General features: G+C 35.3%; 2 protein-coding genes and 1 pseudogene across 2 annotated transcripts; 2 read left to right on the top strand and 1 right to left on the bottom strand.

Annotated features, from left to right (window-relative positions):
* The first annotated feature begins 5558 nt into the window (after positions 1-5558).
* LOC147409273 (uncharacterized) lies at positions 5559-7392 on the top strand. Its single transcript, XM_086427137.1, has 2 exons — positions 5559-6301; positions 7080-7392. The coding sequence occupies exons 1-2, from the start codon at positions 5693-5695 to the stop codon at positions 7161-7163; spliced, it is 693 nt and encodes a 230-aa protein (XP_086283263.1). The 5' UTR covers positions 5559-5692; the 3' UTR covers positions 7164-7392.
* An 8472-nt stretch (positions 7393-15864) lies between these two features.
* On the top strand, positions 15865-16002 carry LOC147409272 (U2 spliceosomal RNA; annotated as a pseudogene).
* Positions 16003-17248: 1246 nt separating this feature from the next.
* Positions 17249-20477, bottom strand: LOC147409271 (uncharacterized). Its single transcript, XM_086427130.1, has 3 exons — positions 19732-20477; positions 18659-19006; positions 17249-18565 (listed from the first exon to the last, which is right to left on the bottom strand). Exons 1-3 carry the CDS (start codon positions 20164-20166, stop codon positions 17945-17947), a joined length of 1404 nt encoding a protein of 467 aa, XP_086283256.1. The 5' UTR covers positions 20167-20477; the 3' UTR covers positions 17249-17944.
* Between the last annotated feature and the right edge of the window lie 1093 nt (positions 20478-21570).

Below are 21570 nucleotides of genomic sequence, written 5' to 3'. Positions count from 1 at the left end.
AAGACATCGACATGGATGAGTAAGAAAGGTCAAATTGAAAATGAACTCTTTAAAGAAAATGTTGCAGTAACACAAATGGATGATAAACTACAATAAAATCGATTAAAGATAATTTGGATATGTTCAATGAAGGTTGTTTATAATCTAAATTAAAAAGAATGTAAAAAAATTGTTCTAAAAAATAAAAAAAGAGAGAGAAGAAGGTCTAAAAATCATAGATTGAGATAGGGAAATTGGAAATAAATGCAATTTTAATAAAAGAAGACTTTGCTCTTGTAAAATTAATTGAAATAAAATAATTCATTTAGGTAACGTTAAATCTTTAGGATAAGGGTTTCGATGATGTTAATGATGATGATAACACATGCATGTCTTGATTGCCTTATTTCAAGATGGGTCTTGTTAGGCACCCTACGTTTCGCCCTACATGTTTTGTCCAACATCGATTAGAAGTTTTGAAATGTGCTAATTTTTGGTGAGAATGATCTCTACGGTAAAGAGATCATCCTCACCAAAAATCATCCCATTCTGAAATTTCTATCTCCATGTTTACATGTTGAAGAATGGTGGACCGTCCATTTTTTGTACATCATTTTTGATATGATAGGGTTAAAATTTTTGAAATGGGCTGATTTTTGGCTGAGATGATCTGTATGACAAAACACGTACAGCAAATAGTAAGGTGCCAAACATTTTCCTTTCAAGATTACACATTAATTGAAGTGTATTTATTATGGAGGATTCTTTTATTGGCTTCATGACCATTCTAAATTGATATTTGGAGGAGTCGAACTTTGAAGAGCGCAGCCCACTTCAAAATTTGAAGGTACCCTCCTTGATATAAGACAAATGGTGTTCTGAATTTATTTCATGTCCTTACAATTCCACCAAATTTTGAGATGCTTTCTTGAAAATGCCACGTGTAATCCAATGGAGAGGGTTCTTTCAAAATTTTGAAGGGGGTTGTCCGCTTCAAAGTTTTTTCTTATGTAGAGGAGTTTAATGTCTTCTTTCGTTAATGGGTTAGAATTATAATTAATTGAGTTGGTTGATTTTATTTCATTTTAAACCATTTTGGCACGTCTAATTGAGTTTCCTAAATATTTTTCAGAGCAAATTTGTTCTTACGTATGATCGTATGGTCACATACAAGCACAAGTTACCAAAAAAAACCTGAGAACTTAAAAAGGTCTGTTGAGACTTGTGGCCCCACACAAATCAAATTAAATGTTAGGTTCGCAGCTCCAACTAAGAAACAAACGGCATTTGCGGAAAAAACCTAAGGAGTGGAAGTTAGCGCATAACGTCAAGAAAAAGCATGTGGAAATGTGACCGTTAAACTAACTTAATTACCCCCCAGCATCTCTTTTACTCCACAGCATAGCATACCCATAACCATACCATAATTAGATCTGACCCACCACCAACAAATACTACAACATCTGAGTTGTTTCCAAAACAACTCTTCTCACATGGAAACTGGGACCATAATTCACCAAACTTCTTTGTCGTACCTCTTTATTTAATTTTGGGTCATTGAGGCTCACTACCCCTCTAGGTTTTTGTAATATTTTAGATAACCCTGTTTGCCTAAAAATATAGATTCATGCTACTGCAAATAGTTATAAGGGAATGAAAGAGCTTTCAAAAAAATAAGAAGTAAGCAATGTATAAGGGGACATAGAGGGAGAAGTCTTGAGTTTAAGCCCCTTTTTTGACCAACCACAAAGATTTGTCCCTACTTACCTGTAGGGTTGGTAATGGTCCATTTTTTATTTTTTTATCTGATTTGATTCGATCCGATTCGAAAAAATAGGATTTCGATTAGAGTTTTAATTTTTCGAATCAGATTTGGATTGAAAATAAAATTCGATCAATTTTTTGGATTAGTTTCAAATTATCCCTAGTTTGAACCGATAAAAATCTGATCCAAATTAAGTTCTCCTTAAAAAAATATATTACCATACATGTATCCTATTTTACGTTCTCTTCTCAAATCTCAAATTTGATTTTAGGTTTGGGTTTTCCTATTGTTTCCTCTAATACCCACAACATTCAAGCATCAAAATCGGCACCATTGATAGAAACTCTGACCGATCAAGTTTCTCTCTCTCTCTCTCTTGATTTTTCTCATTATTGATCTCAATCTCTGTTCTTTTTCTCTCTATTCTTTTGTCTCGAATTTCCAAGGATAAGTACACTGTGAGAGAGAGAGAGAGAGAGAGAGTGTGTGTGTGTGTGTGTGTGAAAGATTCAATTTTAATCGGACCGGTTTAGGTCGATTTTGGGATTAACTAAACATGTGATCGAATTAGATTTGGATAAAATTTTCATTAATCTAATCAGATTTGGATCATAAAATTAAAAGTTCGGATTGGGATCAATTTAGTGTTAATTCAAAATCGAACTGATTCATTGCTAGCCTTACTTACTTGGTATGTGTGGTTTGTGGGGGATTGCATGTACCTGGAGGATTTGGGCAAGCTATGTGCTCTAAGAACCTATTTGCCTCACCCCCTACTATTCAAGCCTATAGGTTGGAACCCCCATCATAAATAAAAAGTTATATATAAGGGGAGATATCACATGACTTTACCTTTTATGTGATTTGAGCCAAATTATTAACTAGGACTCTAAAATCTAACTTAAGCATAAGAGTTTCTTTAACATTGATGCTCAGGAGTTTTGAGAGGGTTGAAACTGTTGTGTAACTAGCTTGGAGGTGACTAATTGATGAAAGAAACCCACTACACCCCAATGTTTCCAAACTAATGATACCTCCTTGACATTGATCTACTTTGGTGTATTAGAAAAAATGACTTAAAATACACCCATCTTTCAACGTCTAGCAAAAAAAATGGTCTTTTCTTTCAAAAATCCATCACCTTCAAACTCTTCTACATCTACGATCAATTATTCCAACCCATTCAACGTTGTCCTAATCTCTCATAGAAAATCCATGATTTTTATATCCAAATTCAATGAATTTTACTTTTTCCAAATTTATATCTTGTTCTTTAGGGGTCGAAGGTTGAAGGAAATAACCTTTAGTGGAAAAAATGCATAAGTATCTCAAATATTAGCGAGAGGGTATGCCCGAATTAAAATAATTGTTAAACTTTTACTATGGGATGCGAAATCCAATTACTATTTACATATTATCCCCTAAAGTTAAAACAAAATCCTTGACATCATTCTTTTTCAAAGGAAGTTCTAAGATATTACAAACAAATAAATGATATTAAAAGTAAAATATAATCTTGCTCTTTATTGCTTTAAAGACTAATAATAAACAAATAAAGATAAAGAAAAAAAAAACAAAGGGAATCTGTCGTGGTTTTGTATTTTCAATATATAGATAGTAAAGTTTATCGTGCGGAACCATTTTTATCCAATAAGGCACTATAATTGTCCTCTGTGTTTAATTTACAAAGCAAGTAAATATTATTAATTGTATTATGTTTGATACCACGACTTGAAGAACTTCATACTTTTAGTTGAAGGGTTAATGTTGCTTCCAATAAAGCAACCAAGGGACGGTAAGCTAATTAATTGTAAATGATAGGTAATTTTGTCTTTTAAAAATAATATTTAATGATTGAAGATGCTAACAAATATTATTTTAATGATTTTGGATTTCATAATTGTCTATGTATTTTGAGTCATGCTGGGGTGACACAAATGATGTGGTGACATGCACATAACTGTAGATGTTTTTATTTCGTGAAAAAGCATCTACGATTATATACGTCCCACCAAGTTACTGTGTCACCCCAGTCCTTGTTTGTGTTAGTCCAACATTTGTGATATATTTTTTATGATTAATTCTAAATAATAATAAAAAAAAAGACTCAAAATACACTCAATTGATGTGGATGGTAAAAAATCTACGTGCCCCATTAGCAAATTATGGAACAAATTTAGGTCCTCCTTGTCTACAATGTAAAAAAGTAGCTCCCTAAGAAATAAAACATGGCTATACTACACCTATAAAGTGTACCCCAACACACTCCTCCCCCAATTGTGATTCAGAATTGCAAGAATGTTTTTTCAGGGTACAGTGCACATTTCACATTAGTTGAGTGTGTTTGAGTATCTTTTTATTAAGTCAGGCTAATACAACTTATTTATTTTATCGATATTATCTTTTAAAACTAAATGTTTAAAATAAACTTTGCACAAGACTTGTAATAAACCAAATATTGCAATCTTTAAATGCAACGCATGTAGTGTTAGAAGCATTATAATCGATGAGCTACAAAAATTACATAATTATATAGAAGAAGGCAAATATATATAATTTCGAATTGTAAAAAAAAATTCTATACTTAACCTACCTCACCTTTTGCCCTCGGTATCATCGGCGTTAGCTTTTTTACCTACGCCACACTTTTAGCCCTCCTTGCCTCATGCCTAGGCATCCATTCTTCCATAGTAACTTGCTGGAGTGCATCATCAACCTTATTTTGATTGTCGTATAATCTTAGGATCAAGTTGAAGTTTGAATTATAATCAAGGAGTTATAAAATATATATAATTTTGAAATGTAAAAAATGCTTCTATCATAATTTTTTAGTAGTTTTATTGTCGTATAATCTAAGGATCAAGATGAAGTTTAATAGTTGAAGTCCTTCAAATAAAATTCGAGGAGAGTGAAGTTGGATACAATATAGAACATATGATAAGTATTTATAATCAAATTGAGAAAATAAAATTTTAATAAATGAGATTCTCTCCATTGCTCTTATTTGGATTGTTAAGGGGAGAAAAAAAAATTAGAAGGAAGAGAAAAATGGAGAGTCCTATTTCTCTCAAATAGTAAAGAGATTTAAAAGAAATGAAGAAAAATTCTTTTAAAATATTTTATTATTTCAACTTTGCCCTTACATCTCTTTTAATACATTTTAAAATTTCAAAATTATCCCCATTTCTCTTCACTTAAGTTAATCTGATTTCTCTTCTCTCCAATTCTCCCAACCAAAACAAAAGGTTAGGGGAGGATATGTAAATACTAAATACATCTTTAACTTTTTTTTTTTCCTATGAAAGTAAAATACTTTAATTTTTGTTATAATTTATCTGAAAATTATTTCTGCCCGTAGTACAATCGAAATAAAGTTCTTTTACAAGACCGACAGGGACCCACATTGACGGTGCTTCTCAGAAAACTTGAGCTTGAACTTTGTAGCTATTTAAGTCGACTTCCAAGCCAAAATTTAGCTTGCAATCATGGTTCATAACTACCAAATCTCCTACATGGGAGAATCTCATTTGCTAAACTTATGGTTGGTCCCACTAATAATACAGCTGAATTAAACTCTAAGCCAACTAAACTTAGCTGAGAATCATTATTTCTACGTGTAAACATCCTATTGCACAAAATTATCTTACGTGGAAAATACAAACCCTTATGCAATCACGGTTCACATGTACAGTGGGCCCCATTTACAGACTGTTATGAAGCGCCACATAGCTATTTTCTTTTGTTGGTTTGTGCGTGGGGTCGAAGCTTCACTTTGCTTGCACCGACGCCAAACCCTAGAGAGAGAAACAAAGAAAGAGAAAGAGAAAAGAGAAGTAAAGTCTATTTATTCCGTCTTTCACTTCTATTTCTCATCACTGAAGCTCTATCTCCTGAGTGCGCAAGTTAAGGTGAAGAGTGTGCGCACGATAAGAGAAAAAACAGAGCAGGATGGATCGGAAGACTATCTTTGCTCTTGCGTTCGTCTGCATTGCCGTCGCAAGTGTTGGTGGGCAAGCTCCGGCAGCTGCACCGACTACAACTCCGGCACCTCCGACTACACCAACTGCTTCGCCACCGGCAACTGCAACTCCACCAACAAAACCTAAGTCACCAGCTCCGGTAACTCCTCCTACTGCAGCTCCACCGACGGTAGTAGCAACACCACCGGCTGTCAGTCCTAAAGCTGCTCCACCAACGCCGAAGGTGCCTTCTCCAGTTGTTGCACCAGCTTCACCACCACCAGCATTGCCTCCTCCGACTACACCTCCACCAGTGCCGGTTCCCGTCAGCTCTCCTCCACCTGCATCCCCTCCTCCTGTTGTTCCCCCTCCGGCCAGTCCTCCTGCGACTCCTCCTGCTGTTCCTCCTCCAGCACCGGTCGCGTCACCACCAGCTGCGGTTCCAGCTCCGGCTCCTAGTAAGAATAAGAAGAAGAAGAAGCACAGTGCTCCGGCACCAGCACCTACTACTCTCAGTCCTCCTGCACCGCCCACTGAGGCACCTGGACCATCTCTGGACCTCAGCGCCCCTGGACCGTCTCAAACTCAGGATGACTCGGTGAGTTTGTTTTTGGTTCTTGTCTGTTGTTTGTCTCTAACATGCGCCGGATCGCAATCTTCCCAAGTCAATGCTACACGATCTCTAGTCAGATCTGGTCATTCGTGGTTCTTTTTTTTACTTCTAACATGCGCCGATTTGCGATCTGGCTAAAGGATTAGTGTGCGATCTGGACCGTAGATCAGATCTGATCCTTTTTCCTAATTCGTCCGATTTTTTTTTTTTGGTAAATTTACTTATTTTATCTAACAAATATAACTTAGTTTTTCTAACGTGCGCTGGGTAGTAGATCTCTAGGGTGCGTTCTGCTCCCATTGTCCCCGGATGTAACCTTAGATCTGGTTGGGACCAGAGCAATCATGGAGGGACCTATTGGTCTTTTCGATGATTGGCCCTTTGCCAGCTGGGAAAGATACGGAACTCAAAAATTATTTATACTTTTTCTTTAAAAAAGTTTGAGATCCGATGGCTCAGAAATCAACAAGGCCCTTGGACAGTTGGACTTTTCTTACGCCAAACGGACTTATCCGACTCTTCATCAAACCTAGGGTCGAGAAACAACGAAAAAAAAAATATTATATTTTTTGTCGAGATCAGGACATTTTTATAGAGATTTGTATCTCAACCCAAGGGGCTTTATTATCTAAGCCACATTGTAGAAACAAGGATTTTTTTTATTAATTAATTTAAAGTGAGATTTTTTTCTTCTTCTTTAGATTCTGTTTAAATAATAAATAGTGTTGGTCTAAGCTATTGGTGTTGGAATGTTATGGTGCAGAGCGGAGTAAAGAACATATGGTGCATGAAGAAGATGATTGGAAGCTTGGTGTTTGGATGTGCTCTTCTTAGCCTGCTTGTGTAAAAGGGAGAGTTTATGCTTCTCCTTTGATCTCGCTCTCTGTTGTTTTTTTTTTTTTTTTTTTTAAATTTACTGTTACAGACTATTTTGTTTAATTTTTTTTTTTCTGAATTTGTTGTCTTAGCCCGATTGATGTGTACTTCTTTGGGGGATTTGATCACACATTTACTTGGATTCTTTTTGGTATGAGGAGAGATTTGTATTAAGTGGATTATTTCGATTGGGTGCGAAATTTGTATGTTCTTGCAAAATTCATTTCTTCCATGTCCATTAAGTATTGCAATTAATCTGTGGATTTCAAATCCAATAATTCTTCAAAGAACGATTCTACAGCCAGACCAACTTTTGCTAATGCCACCACAATTCAATATGTAAATCATCAAAGAATTATAGCACACATTTTGGGTGGCATTAGCAAAAGTTGGTGCGACAATAGAAGAAATTTTGAATCACCAAAGAATTATATCATCTTTTGAATCATTTGGATTTGGGTATTATCTTAAAATTTGGGTATGAGTGTTGTAGAGGTCCTTTTAGTGTATACCTCGAGATTCTCCACCCTTTCGATCACTCAGTCTTTTCCCTGTCTCCTCTCTCACAGTGAGTTCGACGATTAAGTTAGAAAATGACTTATATTGTAAGACATCTTTTTAGTAAGAAAATCTTGTGAACCTATTTCGTGATGTTGAGTATTTATGTATAGATTTTTGGGAGATTCCTTGTTTATCTTGATCTCCTAATCCTATTTTTCCTTAATTTTTTCTTAATTATTCTTTATTTCAAACGTAATTGATTGATTAAGCATAAGATCTCATACTTTTATGAATCTCGGATTTAGACATTTTTTCCCATCTTACAGCTTATGCCCTTTTTTCATATATTCTCATCGGTGACTTGGGCAATCATTTTGCCATGTGTCCCTTCTCTGAGACTGGTAAATTTTCTGTCCACAGGTGTGTGTGTGCGGGGGCTGGCATACCGCTGTTGTCAGCCCTACGCATGTTACACCTTTACAGTTATAATATGGAAAATAAAAATATTAGAAAAAAAATGTGGTCTTTTTAATTTTTTATGGTATCACTCCTTGCTTGGGACTTTTTTTTCTTGAGAAGAATAGAATGACACATAGTTCGAACCTAAAATGAACAAAAGATGTTTTAAAACCAGGGAAAGAACAATTAATGATGATGAATTAGATCAACCTGACCCATTTTGCTTGGGACCTGAAAGTCCATTACACTAATTTGATCAATAAACAATTTAATATCCCTACGTGATGTTACATATACGTCCAAACCTTTCTCAATATGTTCCCTTTATTTTATGGAAAAAGTCATTTTATTCTACCATCATTGAAGATGATAGTTGTAAAAGAAGATAATTGCACGTTAATCTAAGTCATAGATATGTCCAAATCGGTTAAGTGGTATCAAGTGCTGATCAACATACGGGATGTTGTCCTACAAACAGGACAGGTCAGAGGAGAGGCCTCCCTAGTCTGTCTGGCAGGACAACATAGCGTTAAACAAGATCATGTCTGCCAAGTAAGACATGCTAGGTCATAGAGTAATCGTAAGACTGATATGTGCACGTCAATCCCAAAGATTCTAGAAGAGATCTCTGTACTTTAGTACGATCAATCCAAGAGATTTCGATTATGTAAACAATTCCGCAAAGTCAGTAGATATCTCATGATTATAACCTATAGAGGGAGAAAATCAATGGACGCCTAGAGGGGATAAATAGCATAGTAAGTACTATTGAAGGAGATCCTTTGGAGAGATTAGAATCTAACGAGTTTCTTTAGACTATTCATCGACTTCTCTAACTTGAGCGTAAGAGTGATTTTAACAGGTGCTACACCATCGTGAGGAGGGAGGTGGTAGGAATGATTTCAAATCAATGCAATTGAATCCATAAAAAATCGTTCACCGAATTTCAACCGCACAATAATCATGGTCATGTGATCCAATTAAACTTGAATTGTGGGTCACATTCTACATTTGAGCACACTAGTCTTGATAATTGGGACCAACGCGCCTGGAGAGTTCATTCTTGGACACAAACCAGTGGTTTTTAACTTTTTATACCAATTATTGTCAAAGTTGGAAATACAAGTCACAATTGCCTCTTGGACAGGTCATGGACCAAGAAGGTTCAGCCCCTGCTATTTTGTACTTCAGAGAGAGAGAGAGAGAAATTTTTTTTTTTTGCTGTTAGTGCATTGACTGTATAAAATCTTAAGGGGTAATTCATAATGTATAATGAAAAATTGATTTCCTAAGAATTTGCCTTCAAAAAGATTTCTAAAATCTCTTATTCCCCCTCCACACACACACACACACACACACACAAGATTTTTAAAAACCTTAATAGATTAGTAATAAGAGAGTTGCTATTGCCACTTTTCAAACACCACACCAACTATGTGAATTCTTTGGTGATATATATAAGAATTGGTGAGGCATTATTAAATGTTGGTGTGGCAATAGTAGCTCTCTATTAATAATTTAAAATAATTTGTTAAGAGTTCGTCCACACACAAAATTCTAAAATTTAGGACTTTTGAAAATTTTTAAATTTTTTTGAAGAGAGTTTTATTGGGCAAATCTATCTATTGTAATTTTATTACAAAAACTCCCTTATTTATTAAGTTTGTTAGAGAACAAACCATCCTTTATGAATTAGGCTAGCATGACTAATTTAGTAAGATTTCAAATCTTATTAACAGGAGCCTATATGGATTATCAAATTTTCAATCCAACACCACAATCTTCTAGATTTCATGGAAAACATTGATTTAAAAATAAAATAAAATAAAATAAAATAAAATATTTAGTCTAATCAAATGTGTTAAAAATAGATGACTACCAAACTCTCAAATCTAAACTAAAATTCAGCAATAAAAATTAACATTTTTCCTCGAAGTTTTAGAATTTTATCCTTTATAACCCATGCCACCAAATCATGTTTTTGGATACCACAAATTGATGCGGTTAGGTTCCCTCCATGGTATGTTAATAACACATAATATTTATACATAATATTTATACAAAATGTTAACATTGTTTCCTCAGAAAACCAATCATTAATCTATATGCATAAGTTTTCACAATTGTTTCTGGCGAATTCTCATACTTTGATATCAAGTTATTGGTAACCAAACTTTGGAGTGGGGATCTGTCATAAAATTATTGCAGATATATATACTAGAAGTTGATTTTAATAGATTTTATCAAATAAAATTTAATATTATAAATAAGTTGTTAGTTGCCCCCACGTAGACAAAATCCTGGCTACGCCCCTAACCCAACTAGACAATGATCGACCACAAAATGCAAAATTCATTATTGTAATGGGTTTATGACACCGGTGCATTTGGGGACACAAAAGTAATGGTGAGGTAGTCGTTGCCTCAAAAATGTATGAGGAAAAACAGAGGGCAAATGTAACTGTATGAATCTCAAGGTATTGGACTCCTATAGGTTATCGAAAGAGGGGAAACTTGTGTTGGTAGAAAAAAAATTAAAATGCATCTCCACCACCATTTTACTTTCTCAAGATTTCCAATGGGGTTCGTAGAGGCGGGAAGAAACAAGAAACTCAATCTCCTTGATCAGCGACGCCCTACTACATCTTATAAAAACATTGATTTATATATTTAATTAGATAAATATTTTTCTAATAAAAGTAAAATATATTGCTTAATTACAATTTAACTCCCCTCTATGATAATGATTGGCTAATAAAGCATTAATATTTTTCTAATAAAACTTGAATAAAAGTAAAATATATTGCTTAATTACAATTTAACTCTCATCTATGATAATGATTGGCTAATAAAGCATTAATATTTTTCTAATAAAACTTGGATAAAAGTAAAATATATTGCTTAATTACAATTTAACTCTCACCTATGATAATGATTGGTCAATAAAACATTCATTTGAATTCAATTGGAAATCTTCAAACATACAAAACAAAAGTTATTTAAAAACTACACTTTTTCATTAAAAACATTGAATTCTAATAATTTCATTAGGCTGAATCAAGCCTGAGCCCATTAGAGTCGGGCTACGGCTTTGTCGACTTAGACCCAATAGGGGTATAGGGCTGATCTAGGTAGATCCCATATCTTTAGCCATGCTCCATATTATACAAAACAAACAAGAAAAACTTCCAAAAGGATGTGAGGGTAATCCTACTAAAATATTATAAGCGAATCTATTTTGGGCATCAAAGTCTCTTTGATAGATATCACACAGGTGTCCTAGAACAATAATTTGACTTGAGTTTATTGTACAAGGTATCTTGGGGTATCAAATTGACGGAACATCCCCCGACAACAACACTTGGTGTTTGTTAACAGCAAATCATAATAATGGAAAAGAACAAGATGATTTAAACCAACTTAATCAATGTGCCCAGACCTAAAAATCTATTGGAATAGTTGGAACTTAATCGCCCTTGTCGTCATTGATCTTCTTTGTAGATGCCCAAACCTTCTCAAATGCATTTTCTTTATAGATAAATCATTTTGTTCGTCCCATCACCCATTACATGTTGCACACGTGAATACAGGTGCAAAGCCTTGTTGGGCGAAGGGTAAATGGAACAAAGTAAGCCCAACCTAAGGTACAGTGCTTCAGACAACTCAACCTAATCCAAGACTTCATTGGGATGTTAGCAACTTCCAAATTCATTTATTTTTCATAAATGCCTTGAAAAATAAATTTTTTTTTACCAAAAAAATAAGGGGTCTATTCTCATTTTTCGTATATAAGTTTTGAAGTTTTGTTATATTTTACAAAAAATATCATTGCATAATGATTATAAAAACCAGTTATTTTGTTCTAGAAAATAAAATAAAATGACTTTTTATAAGCATTTATGAGAAATAAAATGTTTCCACGGCTACATATATATATATTTTTACAGATCAAATGACTTTTATAATCATTATGCAATGACATTTTTGTAAGTATCACAAAACTTTATAATAAAAAAAATTATGTACAAAAAAATGTTGCTAGCATCCCTTTGAAGTCTTTGTTTAGTCCCCCATCAGACCATGGTTTTAAAACTTGGTTTCGCATCTCGTCTGTCCATGCTAGATACCGAGTAGTCTCGGACCAGTTTTCTGATACGTTTGAGACGTCTTATTCAAAAATTTGAAAAAAGAACATCGGGTTTTAAATCCCATATGAAAAATTGACTTCTTCGTTTGTCTCGTCCATGCCTGATACTGAGATGACTCGGGCAATTCTCGGACGAGTTTTGAAACCATGCATCGGACACAAATTGCCTTTTCTCTCTCCTTATAAGCTCTTGGGACTCTTCACTCATCGCCAATTGGTTTTGAATTGGACCCCCAAAATTATCAGTTTGAACGTTAGCATTCTCTTAACAAAAACCAAATTTATTATCCAGCTTCGATGAGGTTCGGTTCAACAGCCTGATTGCAGCTTGAGGTAAGAAATATAATATAAAGTCCAGCCCAAACCCGGCCCAAGTTACATGGTTAAATTTGGAAGCATACAAGGACTGCTTTTGTAAGAGTGAAGCAGACATCATTTTATTATCCATTCAAGATTCTTATTCTCTCCATTATTTTGGAGGTTGAATGCTAGAGGTTGTACATACAAAAAGAATATTTTAGATCTCTTCCTAGCAATAAATTCTTTGTAGATCTCTTTTTGTTGTTTAAAGTAATTGATTGGGTCCGGCTTTGCTCATCTTGTCCAAAATGATGATTAGGGTATCGTCACTTCATGACACAATAAGGATAACATTAGATTGTTCAAGAATCAAAGTCGATTTGCTTTATAAAAATGTAATATATCCTCGAACTGATTTGAATGTCTCGCGGAATTTAACAATCTAATTAGGACAAATGAAATAACAATCTAATTCGGCCTAGATTGAAATGAAGCTATTGGGATGCAAATTGGATAATAGTGATCTATGAGTGATTCGTGGAACAAGCTTCGACAGATGGGCGAAGAATAGGGCAGAAGAAAGGAGTTCTCAAACCCTCAAACTTTCCCTTGGTTTCTTTTTCTTTTGTGTTTTGTTTTTTTGGTTTTTTTTTTGTTTTGTGCGTGTGTATGTGTGTGTGTGTGTGTGTGTGTGTGTGAGAGAGAGAGAGAGAGAGAGGGGGGGGGGGGGGGGGGGGGGGGGGAATTTGATTTTGACACACCTCTCCATATTATGGTGAGACTAAATCTGTGTGAATCCCCTCTTCTTCGACCACTCTTAAGATTTCTATCTCCTTTAAACCTCAAGAACAAGATAGGATTTTTAGGTAAAAAGTCAAGTGTTCTTTAAAAGAGGTTGAACACGATTAGTTGAATACAAAATTTAATGAGTTAAAAATAATTTACTCGGAGGTTGAAGATGAGAGACCATTTGGGTAATCTAGATTCTAGTGAGACAAAATCTTATTTTTATGGTGTGGTTTTATAATAAAATCTCTTATGGTGAGTTCATATTGTAATTGAGTGGTAATAGCACGGCCTATGTTTAAATTAACCCTTTTTTCTTTTCTTTTTTTAATCTTTCTGATCATCTGGAATTGGATCACATATCCTAAATCCAATGGAAAATTTTGGCCATTGGATCTTCCCGACGAGTTCTCTATCCTCTTCTCTTGCAAAATGACCAAAAAGTGTTTGAATCCCAACATAACCTTAAACAAACATAAAATGTTGAGAAATTTTTTTTCTCTAACCCGTTTCTATTTGTGATCTACTTAATAATCTAAATTTTATTTAATACTAGGGCTTCCAAGAGTGATTTATGTGATACTGGGTCAATAAACAATTTTTTTTTTTAATGACAAGATTCCGAACTTGCGTCAGACCAAGGGGGGATTGTAGAGCCAAGGCACGGGTCCCTCCCCCAGGCATGTTTAATGCCCTCACATCACACACACCGGGTAATTGAGGGTGTGTCCTCATGGGTGGCCCCGAGAAAATACTGCTCATATTGGGTTTTGAACTCACCACCAACGGACTCTCAACGCTTATGGATTAGAAATTTCTAGTGAGCCACCACCTTAGGGTTAGTCTATAAAACAATGTTAAAGATATAAAATCAAATATTTTCAAAATTAATCAAGTTATCAAACATTGTTTAAATAGAAAGTAGAAAGTAATTTTTAAAAAGTAGAAAATAATTTCTTTTAGTTTTTAAAAGAGTTAAAAAATAAAAATTTACTTTTCAAAATTAGTTTTGTAAAATTAATTCCAACAAACTTTTTAACTTTCCAATTTTAAAAGTAAAAAAGAAACAGTTGTTCTTTTAAATGCATTTAAACTAGTTCAAAATATATTTCCTAATGACACCCCACCATTACTCTAGAATTTAGCATCCTTCATGTCTTGTCGCCCAGGACAAAACCTAAAAATGAGGGTAAGGATCAAAATTGTACATTTGATCAACAAGGAGTACGATTTTGGAGACCACCCAAAGACCCCAGATTTCAATTTATCCACGTGTATCTTGAAAGCAATGGTACTTCGTAAATTTTTTATGCCCTTCAATACACATGGACCAATAAAAATGTGGTCCTCCAGAAATCTCCATAATCAAACTCATCAACAAGTCCCGAGTTAAAATTTCTGAATTTCTTTGTCTTGGTACTTTTTCTCTAACAAATATAAGATGATCATGGTTATCTTGATCACATTAAATTGTTTCTCCATTAAAATTTAAAGGCTATTGATTTAAAGAAATATTCATATTGATGAACCCAAAAGAGCAAGAGTAAGCCCTAAAAGAACCTCAATAGAAATAATTCATTTTCAACAACAAAAGACTTGACTTAGGATGGAGTGGAATAGAGGAACATAATTTGTTTAGTGGACACCAAATCTTTAAAAGAATTTTTTTTTTTTTTGGCAAATCTCATTCCAATTATATTATGTTCCTTTACCAAGATATGCAGAAATTCTTCGTGATTTTATAGATTACTATCAAATAATTGGAGACTACTTCAATTAGTTTACAGTTTTAAATTGTAACACACAATGCAATGTTGTCAACATTCTCACGAAGCTGCAAATTTGGCTTCATTAATTTGCACTAAATGTAGTCCTAAGATGACCATTTCATGACTATTGGAAGCTCATCAAATCAAATTCGGATCTGCTCCAGCGGAATTATTCATTAATTTCACGTTTTTCTTTGCTTTGTGTCATTAACATTTCTTAAGATAAAGTTCTTCAGAAGAAACATTAGAAACCTTCAACAAACATTTTGAATGTGTGGTGTGACATGCAAGTGCATCAACTCGCACAGTTTTGAAATGCTCAACACATTAAACAAATGAGAACCTCAACTTGGTAAGTTGGGCCAGTTTAAACTTAAAAACAATTGATTCACCGCGTTGCCGACACATGACCCCTCCCCTCACCCCTCTTTTTTTTTACTTGAATATGTTTTGGGAGGTGGTGTGTGTATGAGTAACTTATAAAAATAAAAAATAAATACACAGAGAGAGAGAGGAAGGGTAAGTTATGGGAGTGGAAATCACAGAGTTTAATTCTCACCATAGGAAAAGAAAAGGAATCTAGGGTTAATGTTAAACTAAACTAAAGTTTCATTGTTGTCGTTCCCCATAGAATAATGAAGTTTGAAGTATTTATTATATAAAACCATATGATCCTGATTTCTATCCAACCTCAACACAACTTTAAACAATTTACCTTTCTCGGCCTTTTGGCTAAGATCAAATGTAGTATAGGTTATTATAAGTTAAATATATAATTTGTAGGTCATTGGTCCACATGATATCAATCTAATTTTTCTTTGGAATACGATTGGTCATGACAGACCATTCATATATATGACAGACCATTAAACAAGGCCCATCACCCTCACTGATCTAAATTGTAAGATGAGTTTTGAATCAATGGGGGCAACCTTGGACAAAAAGATTGGAAAAAATCACACCGACTAGGCACTTCTATGCAAGTTATTTTTTTGTTGCCCATCAAGAAGGCAACCCAGTTATTGAATTATAGAGATTTATCAATAATTAATTATGACATCCTTAATATATCACAGATGAGAAGAAAATATCCAATTTAATAGGCTGATATGGATATTGAAGGAGGCAAAATACAATTAATCAGATGGCTCAATCATCCATATGTTTTTAAATATATATAAGGTCTAAAAGGTATTTCTATTGTCAATCAAGTCTTAATGACAGAAAAATATAAATTACTGTATGTATGATGTGAAAGTGAGACCAAATAGGGTCTAGATTTGTAAGGTAGGTTCCTTATTAATTGAGTCCTTGAGAGCCTACCAGGTCATATCCCTCCCTCAATATTAACTGTTCTAATAATTATTATAAAGAAATAAATACCCAATACGACTTCAAGGGTAGGGAAGTCAATTACCTGCAGACAAAAAAAGGCAAATGAATATATTCAGTTTCACAGGGGTATGGGTATGGGTATCGGGTACCATCCAAAAGAAGGAGAAGGAGAAGGAGAAAGAGAAAGGGACAGAGTGACCTTTAATCTCATACCCCCACCCCACACTGATGATATTTTCTCATAGAAGTTTATTTTGCCTCAAACAATGCAAATCCTTCCCCACACCTTATTTGTTTGAGTCCAAATAGTCAGAAAAGGAAAAGTACTTCTGAATTTAAGGGTCCCACCAATCAGCCCTTCTCATACTTCCCACCAGAAAAATGGAGGACCACAACCATGGTTTTTAAACTCGGTATTTCATCTCATCTGATCTTGTTCATCTCCGATACCGAATCATCTCGGACGAGTTTTCCGATACGTTTGAAACGTCTCATTAGACAAATCAATAAATTGAACTGTGACTCATAAATCTCGAACAAAAAATGACTTCATGAGTTGATCTCATTCAGCTCTGATACCTAGTTAACTCGGGCAATACATCTCCGTCTTGGACGAGTTTAAAAACCATGACCACAACAAACTAATACTGTTCATTGAAACCTTCCAATAACAAAACCTACATAAATGCAATGTAAAAGATGATCTCATCTTTCATCTAAATTGAAATATACAAAATTCACAGTGATGTAAAAGAAAGAATAAAAGAAAAATTATATATATTTTTATAAGCATTCAATATCTCATTGAAAAACAAAGTTGATTTACATCTGATCTCAGCAGCACTGGCTCACAATCCTTAACCTGAAACACATTATCAGATAATCACATTTTGGTTACAGTAGGTCAGAAAAATTGGATTTTTAACTCAGACCTATTTTCTTAAACACGAGAAATCCCATTCTTTCCCACAACCACCCAAAACAATTTCTACAATTAAACAATAACAGACAGAAACACTAAAACACAACAAAGTAGAAATCAAAGACTGAAAACATTTGATAGTGTTAGTAAAACCCCATTTGGGGGAATGGCGTTCTTGTCACCACCGCCCATCTGGATGCTTTTTTTAAGGAAAAAGGACTACTAGAATGATTGAAGGCTGGTGGGTGGGTCTCTTATCTGAGAAACCAAACTCTCACCACTACTCCTTTGCATGGAAGGTAGACTGAAAAAAACAAACCTCCATCTGCTCCGTCCACCGGAAAACTGACCCACAGACTCTGTAATTGCTTCTGCATAAATATTCACCCAATATGCTTTCTATCTACAGATAACAACACACGCCCAACTCAAAATATGCCTCAATTAGCTTAGCTCCTATTCCATCTACTATGTCAGTCAATTAAAACTAACTACTTGTATGAACAATTTGCACTGATCTGATCTCAGACATTTTTAAACTTCAACCTTCCATACTACATTATCAAGGTTGCTGTCGTGTGGTTTCTCCATGGCAGCAACTTTGGCTCGATGCGTCCCTGCAGCCATGGTCTTTCCCGTACCTCCATGGGGAAGCTCACAGGTTTCACTAACAGACCCACACGCGATGTCTGCAGGGGGTATGAAACAATCGATTGACAGACCAGGGATATTGAAGGCCACCTCTTCAATCGTCCACACCTCTTCCATCCTTGTCTTTGTGTGGCTCATGGCCATCTCGCCAAACCTGAAAAGGGTCACAATGGAACGACCCGAGTGGGCAATCATGATCCCTTCCACAGGTCTGTAATCATTGAGGAAGGAATTGATAGTGGTCTCCCAGTACACGGCATCACCACCATTGGATTGGATTCGGGTCAGGTGGGAATCTTCCATGTGAACAAGGAGGCCAGTTCTCTGGCTGAAGTAGCCAAACAAGACATGCCTTATGATCTCCGCTGGACCTTCACTTCTAGCCTTCAATGTCCGGGGATCTGCACAGAGCTTGAGAATGAAGCAATCCTCTCCATTTACCTTCTTTTCACCTATACATCTTGCATCGGCAAACATGCTGGCAGTGGTTTTGGGATCAAGGCCCTGTGAAATGAAAAACCCATATTTAAAAATGAGACTATGAGCAAATCAAACTAAATCGAAGTGCAGCACATGAACCAAGATGGGAAATTTCACCTGAAGTGCACGACGCAAAGGTCGAACAGGTCCTTTTGCAGCGTGTGCACCAAGCCAAGGGGTGTGCCTCCAAACAAGCTTTCCATTGCAGCCGGCATGAACCTTACTTCCCCCAACTGCAAGCTCGACATACCACATGTCAGGTGACATCTGCCAGAGGACGAACCCACCCGTTTCAGCGGCTTTGGAGGCGTTCCGATTCCTCATGACTTTTGTAGCGGTTTCAAACTCGGAGGCTATCATCTTCACCTTTCCCATGGCATAGGCATTGCGGATGGAGCTCTGGAGCTTTTGTCCTCCAGAGGCGGCTGTATATTGCTGCAATATGTACTGGGCAGACGATGTTTCCTGCAACAAGACCCCCACAAATAGAGAGTTAATTTAGAGGGGACTGGGTAAATCTCAGGAGATTGAAAAGCCTAACATATTTGCTACCATTTTCTTCCATCTAGTATCGCTCCATCAAAATGAACATTTTGCCTCTTATTTGCTACTACAGAGACCCCATTCACATTGATTCCCCCACTATAAACTTCTATTAAGATGCAAACCTATAGAATTTTCGTGTTCTTTAATCTAAATAAAGGCAATGCTGAGAAACCCATTTCCATACTTCACAAGAAATCTCAGCAATCTTTACAACCCAAGACAAAGAAAAACTGATTACCGTGGAACCCCATTTCAAACTAAAATAACTTGAAATAAAAATGGAACATTCAAGTATTTAACCAAATTAAAACAAAACCCAAAACAGAGTTCTTCAGCAATCCAAAATAGCAAAGATCACAAAGATCAACATCCCTCCCTCTCGAGATATAGAGAGATAAAGAAGCATCCATTATTGTCTGCAAATCAAACCCGCCAACCAAACACACATACAAAGAGCATTACTAACTTAAGAATGCAGAAATCTCTGATATTAAAAACATGTTTGGATTGCCATTTTTTGCATCAAAAGTAGAAGACATAGTCGAGAATTTTTCGATAGAAAAACGGCGATCCAAGAAGGTTAAATGTACAAAAAAAAATTGTCAAGAAATGTTAAAAAATGTCAAGAGAGAGAGAGAACTGACAATGGGGGTGTCTTTGATACTAAGGTGAGGGAGAGGATCAATGGTGCTAACGTGCACCGGAGCGAGTGGTGCGCCCATGACACCAAGCAGCAACCTCAGATCAGACCGCTTGTAAGAGTTGGAAGAAACCGATGGTGCACGAGAGAGCTGACCCTTCATCCAATGGCCCCAACCTTCTCTCTTTGAATCCCCATTTTCAGATCCATTAGGATCAGGCCCTTCCATCAATGGCGTAAGAGTCTCCCCCATAGGTCTCAAACTCCCAGATCTAGCAATCAGCGGCTCAGGATTCCCCAACTGTTGCTTCTTCCGCCTAAGAATCCCAGACATCGGAGACCCACTTCTCGCCGGACTCTTGGCTCTCGATCTCGCCGGCGATAACGCTCTCACTACGTCTTCTTTCAACGCAGAGAAAAACCCTTGCTTTCTCTCCATCTCTAAACCTAATCCTAACCCTAGAAAGAGAAATCAAAATCAAACCTTACCCTCTTTTTTTACTCAGAGAGAAGAAGAAGAAGAAGATGTGGAAGAGAAAGAGTAGTTTCTCCTCATAGACGAATCTTCTTCGAAGCTTCTGCAACAGAGACCCTAATTAACCAGAAACGATCTTCACCAGTAGTCCTCTTGTGTCATCCGGAGAGAAAGAGAGAGAGAGAGAGCAGAAACTACTGTATACGACTAATCACTGAAAAAGCAACAGAACAAAGAGAGAGGAGAGAGGAGAGAAAGAGCGAAAGAGGCCTTGTAAGATCGGATGGCAAACTACCAATAAAGGCAAAAAGGGCTACTATTGGCACCCCAAATGTTACTAATTACATCCAATTTCTTAAATTACTTATCACACCTCAAATAAAGATTTGAACCCATCATTCAAACATTCCAAAGTTAGGCTCACATTATTATCTCTATTCTCAATATTACAACACTCGTTGAAAAAGGAAATTTAGTAGTTGTTCATAATTAAGATTAGACTCCTATAAAATTCAAAAATAAAATTACAAGAGATATTTAAATCATTAAATTGCATATATAAAATTTATTTAAGTATGAATATATATAACAAGACTTGAGATTTGTATGCATGGATTTATTTATACAAGTGTTTCAATTGATAATAGGTGCAAACGTCCAATTTTTTAGGTAGGTGTTGTCATTTTTTATTTTTTATTTTTAAATTCTAATATAATTGAGCTTAAATATATGTTATATTAATATTTATAATTAAAATAATAAAAAATAATACAATTTAAGAACATAATATGACACTTAAAGATAAAAATAGTAACAAATTGAATATAAGAATATTCTTATCTTTTTTTTAAGAAGCAAGAGAAGTTAGTATGAATGTATAATTTTCAAACTCACTTCTAGCACACTGAAGTATTTCTATAAAGAACTCCAACTTAGATTCTAACTCTTTGATAGAGTATTTCTGCCACTTGTATTCAATTTGGTCATTTTTTCATTTTCTTTATTTTTAATTGAAGTGTAATAAATAAAAGTTGGGGTGCCAACAGGAACTCTCTAAAAAAAATTAATTGAAGATTATTAAAATAAAAAACATAACTCGACAAAAGAAACGGAGACAGAGAATAGAAATTGACAGGAAAGATTCTGCGCCGTTAAAGAAAGTGGCTTTAAACTAACGGTTAAAGAGACGGAGGGAAACGGCGAGGAATGGATGAGATATTTAATTATTTTTATTTTTATTAAATTTAATGAGGAAATCTAAGGTCCTCGTCAGGGTACAACGTAACTAGAGTCTAGTTACGGCGTGGGTTGTTGCCAACTTCGCACATGCACAGTTTTGGAGTTTTTTGGGACCACTGTATGTTAAAT

The sequence above is a fragment of the Akebia trifoliata genome, chromosome 2, assembly GCF_017979445.1.
Source record: "Akebia trifoliata isolate Shusen 1 chromosome 2, ASM1797944v1, whole genome shotgun sequence".
NCBI classification, from domain to species: Eukaryota; Viridiplantae; Streptophyta; class Magnoliopsida; order Ranunculales; family Lardizabalaceae; genus Akebia; species Akebia trifoliata.
The sequence above is the reverse complement of the archived record's forward strand: the minus strand, read 5'-3'. Positions and strand labels throughout refer to the sequence as shown.

Excerpts from the sequence above, each read along its gene's own strand:
- LOC147409273 (XM_086427137.1), top strand. The coding sequence starts at position 5,693 with ATGGATCGGAAGACTATCTTTGCTCTTGCGTTCGTCTGCATTGCCGTC. Across the intron at positions 6,302-7,079 it reads CTCAAACTCAGGATGACTCG|AGCGGAGTAAAGAACATATG; the intron begins GTGAGTTTGTTT and ends GTTATGGTGCAG.
- LOC147409271 (XM_086427130.1), bottom strand. The coding sequence starts at position 20,166 with ATGGAGAGAAAGCAAGGGTTTTTCTCTGCGTTGAAAGAAGACGTAGTG. Across the intron at positions 19,007-19,731 it reads GTATCAAAGACACCCCCATT|GAAACATCGTCTGCCCAGTA; the intron begins GTCAGTTCTCTC and ends GTCTTGTTGCAG. Across the intron at positions 18,566-18,658 it reads CTTTGCGTCGTGCACTTCAG|GGCCTTGATCCCAAAACCAC; the intron begins GTGAAATTTCCC and ends TTCATTTCACAG.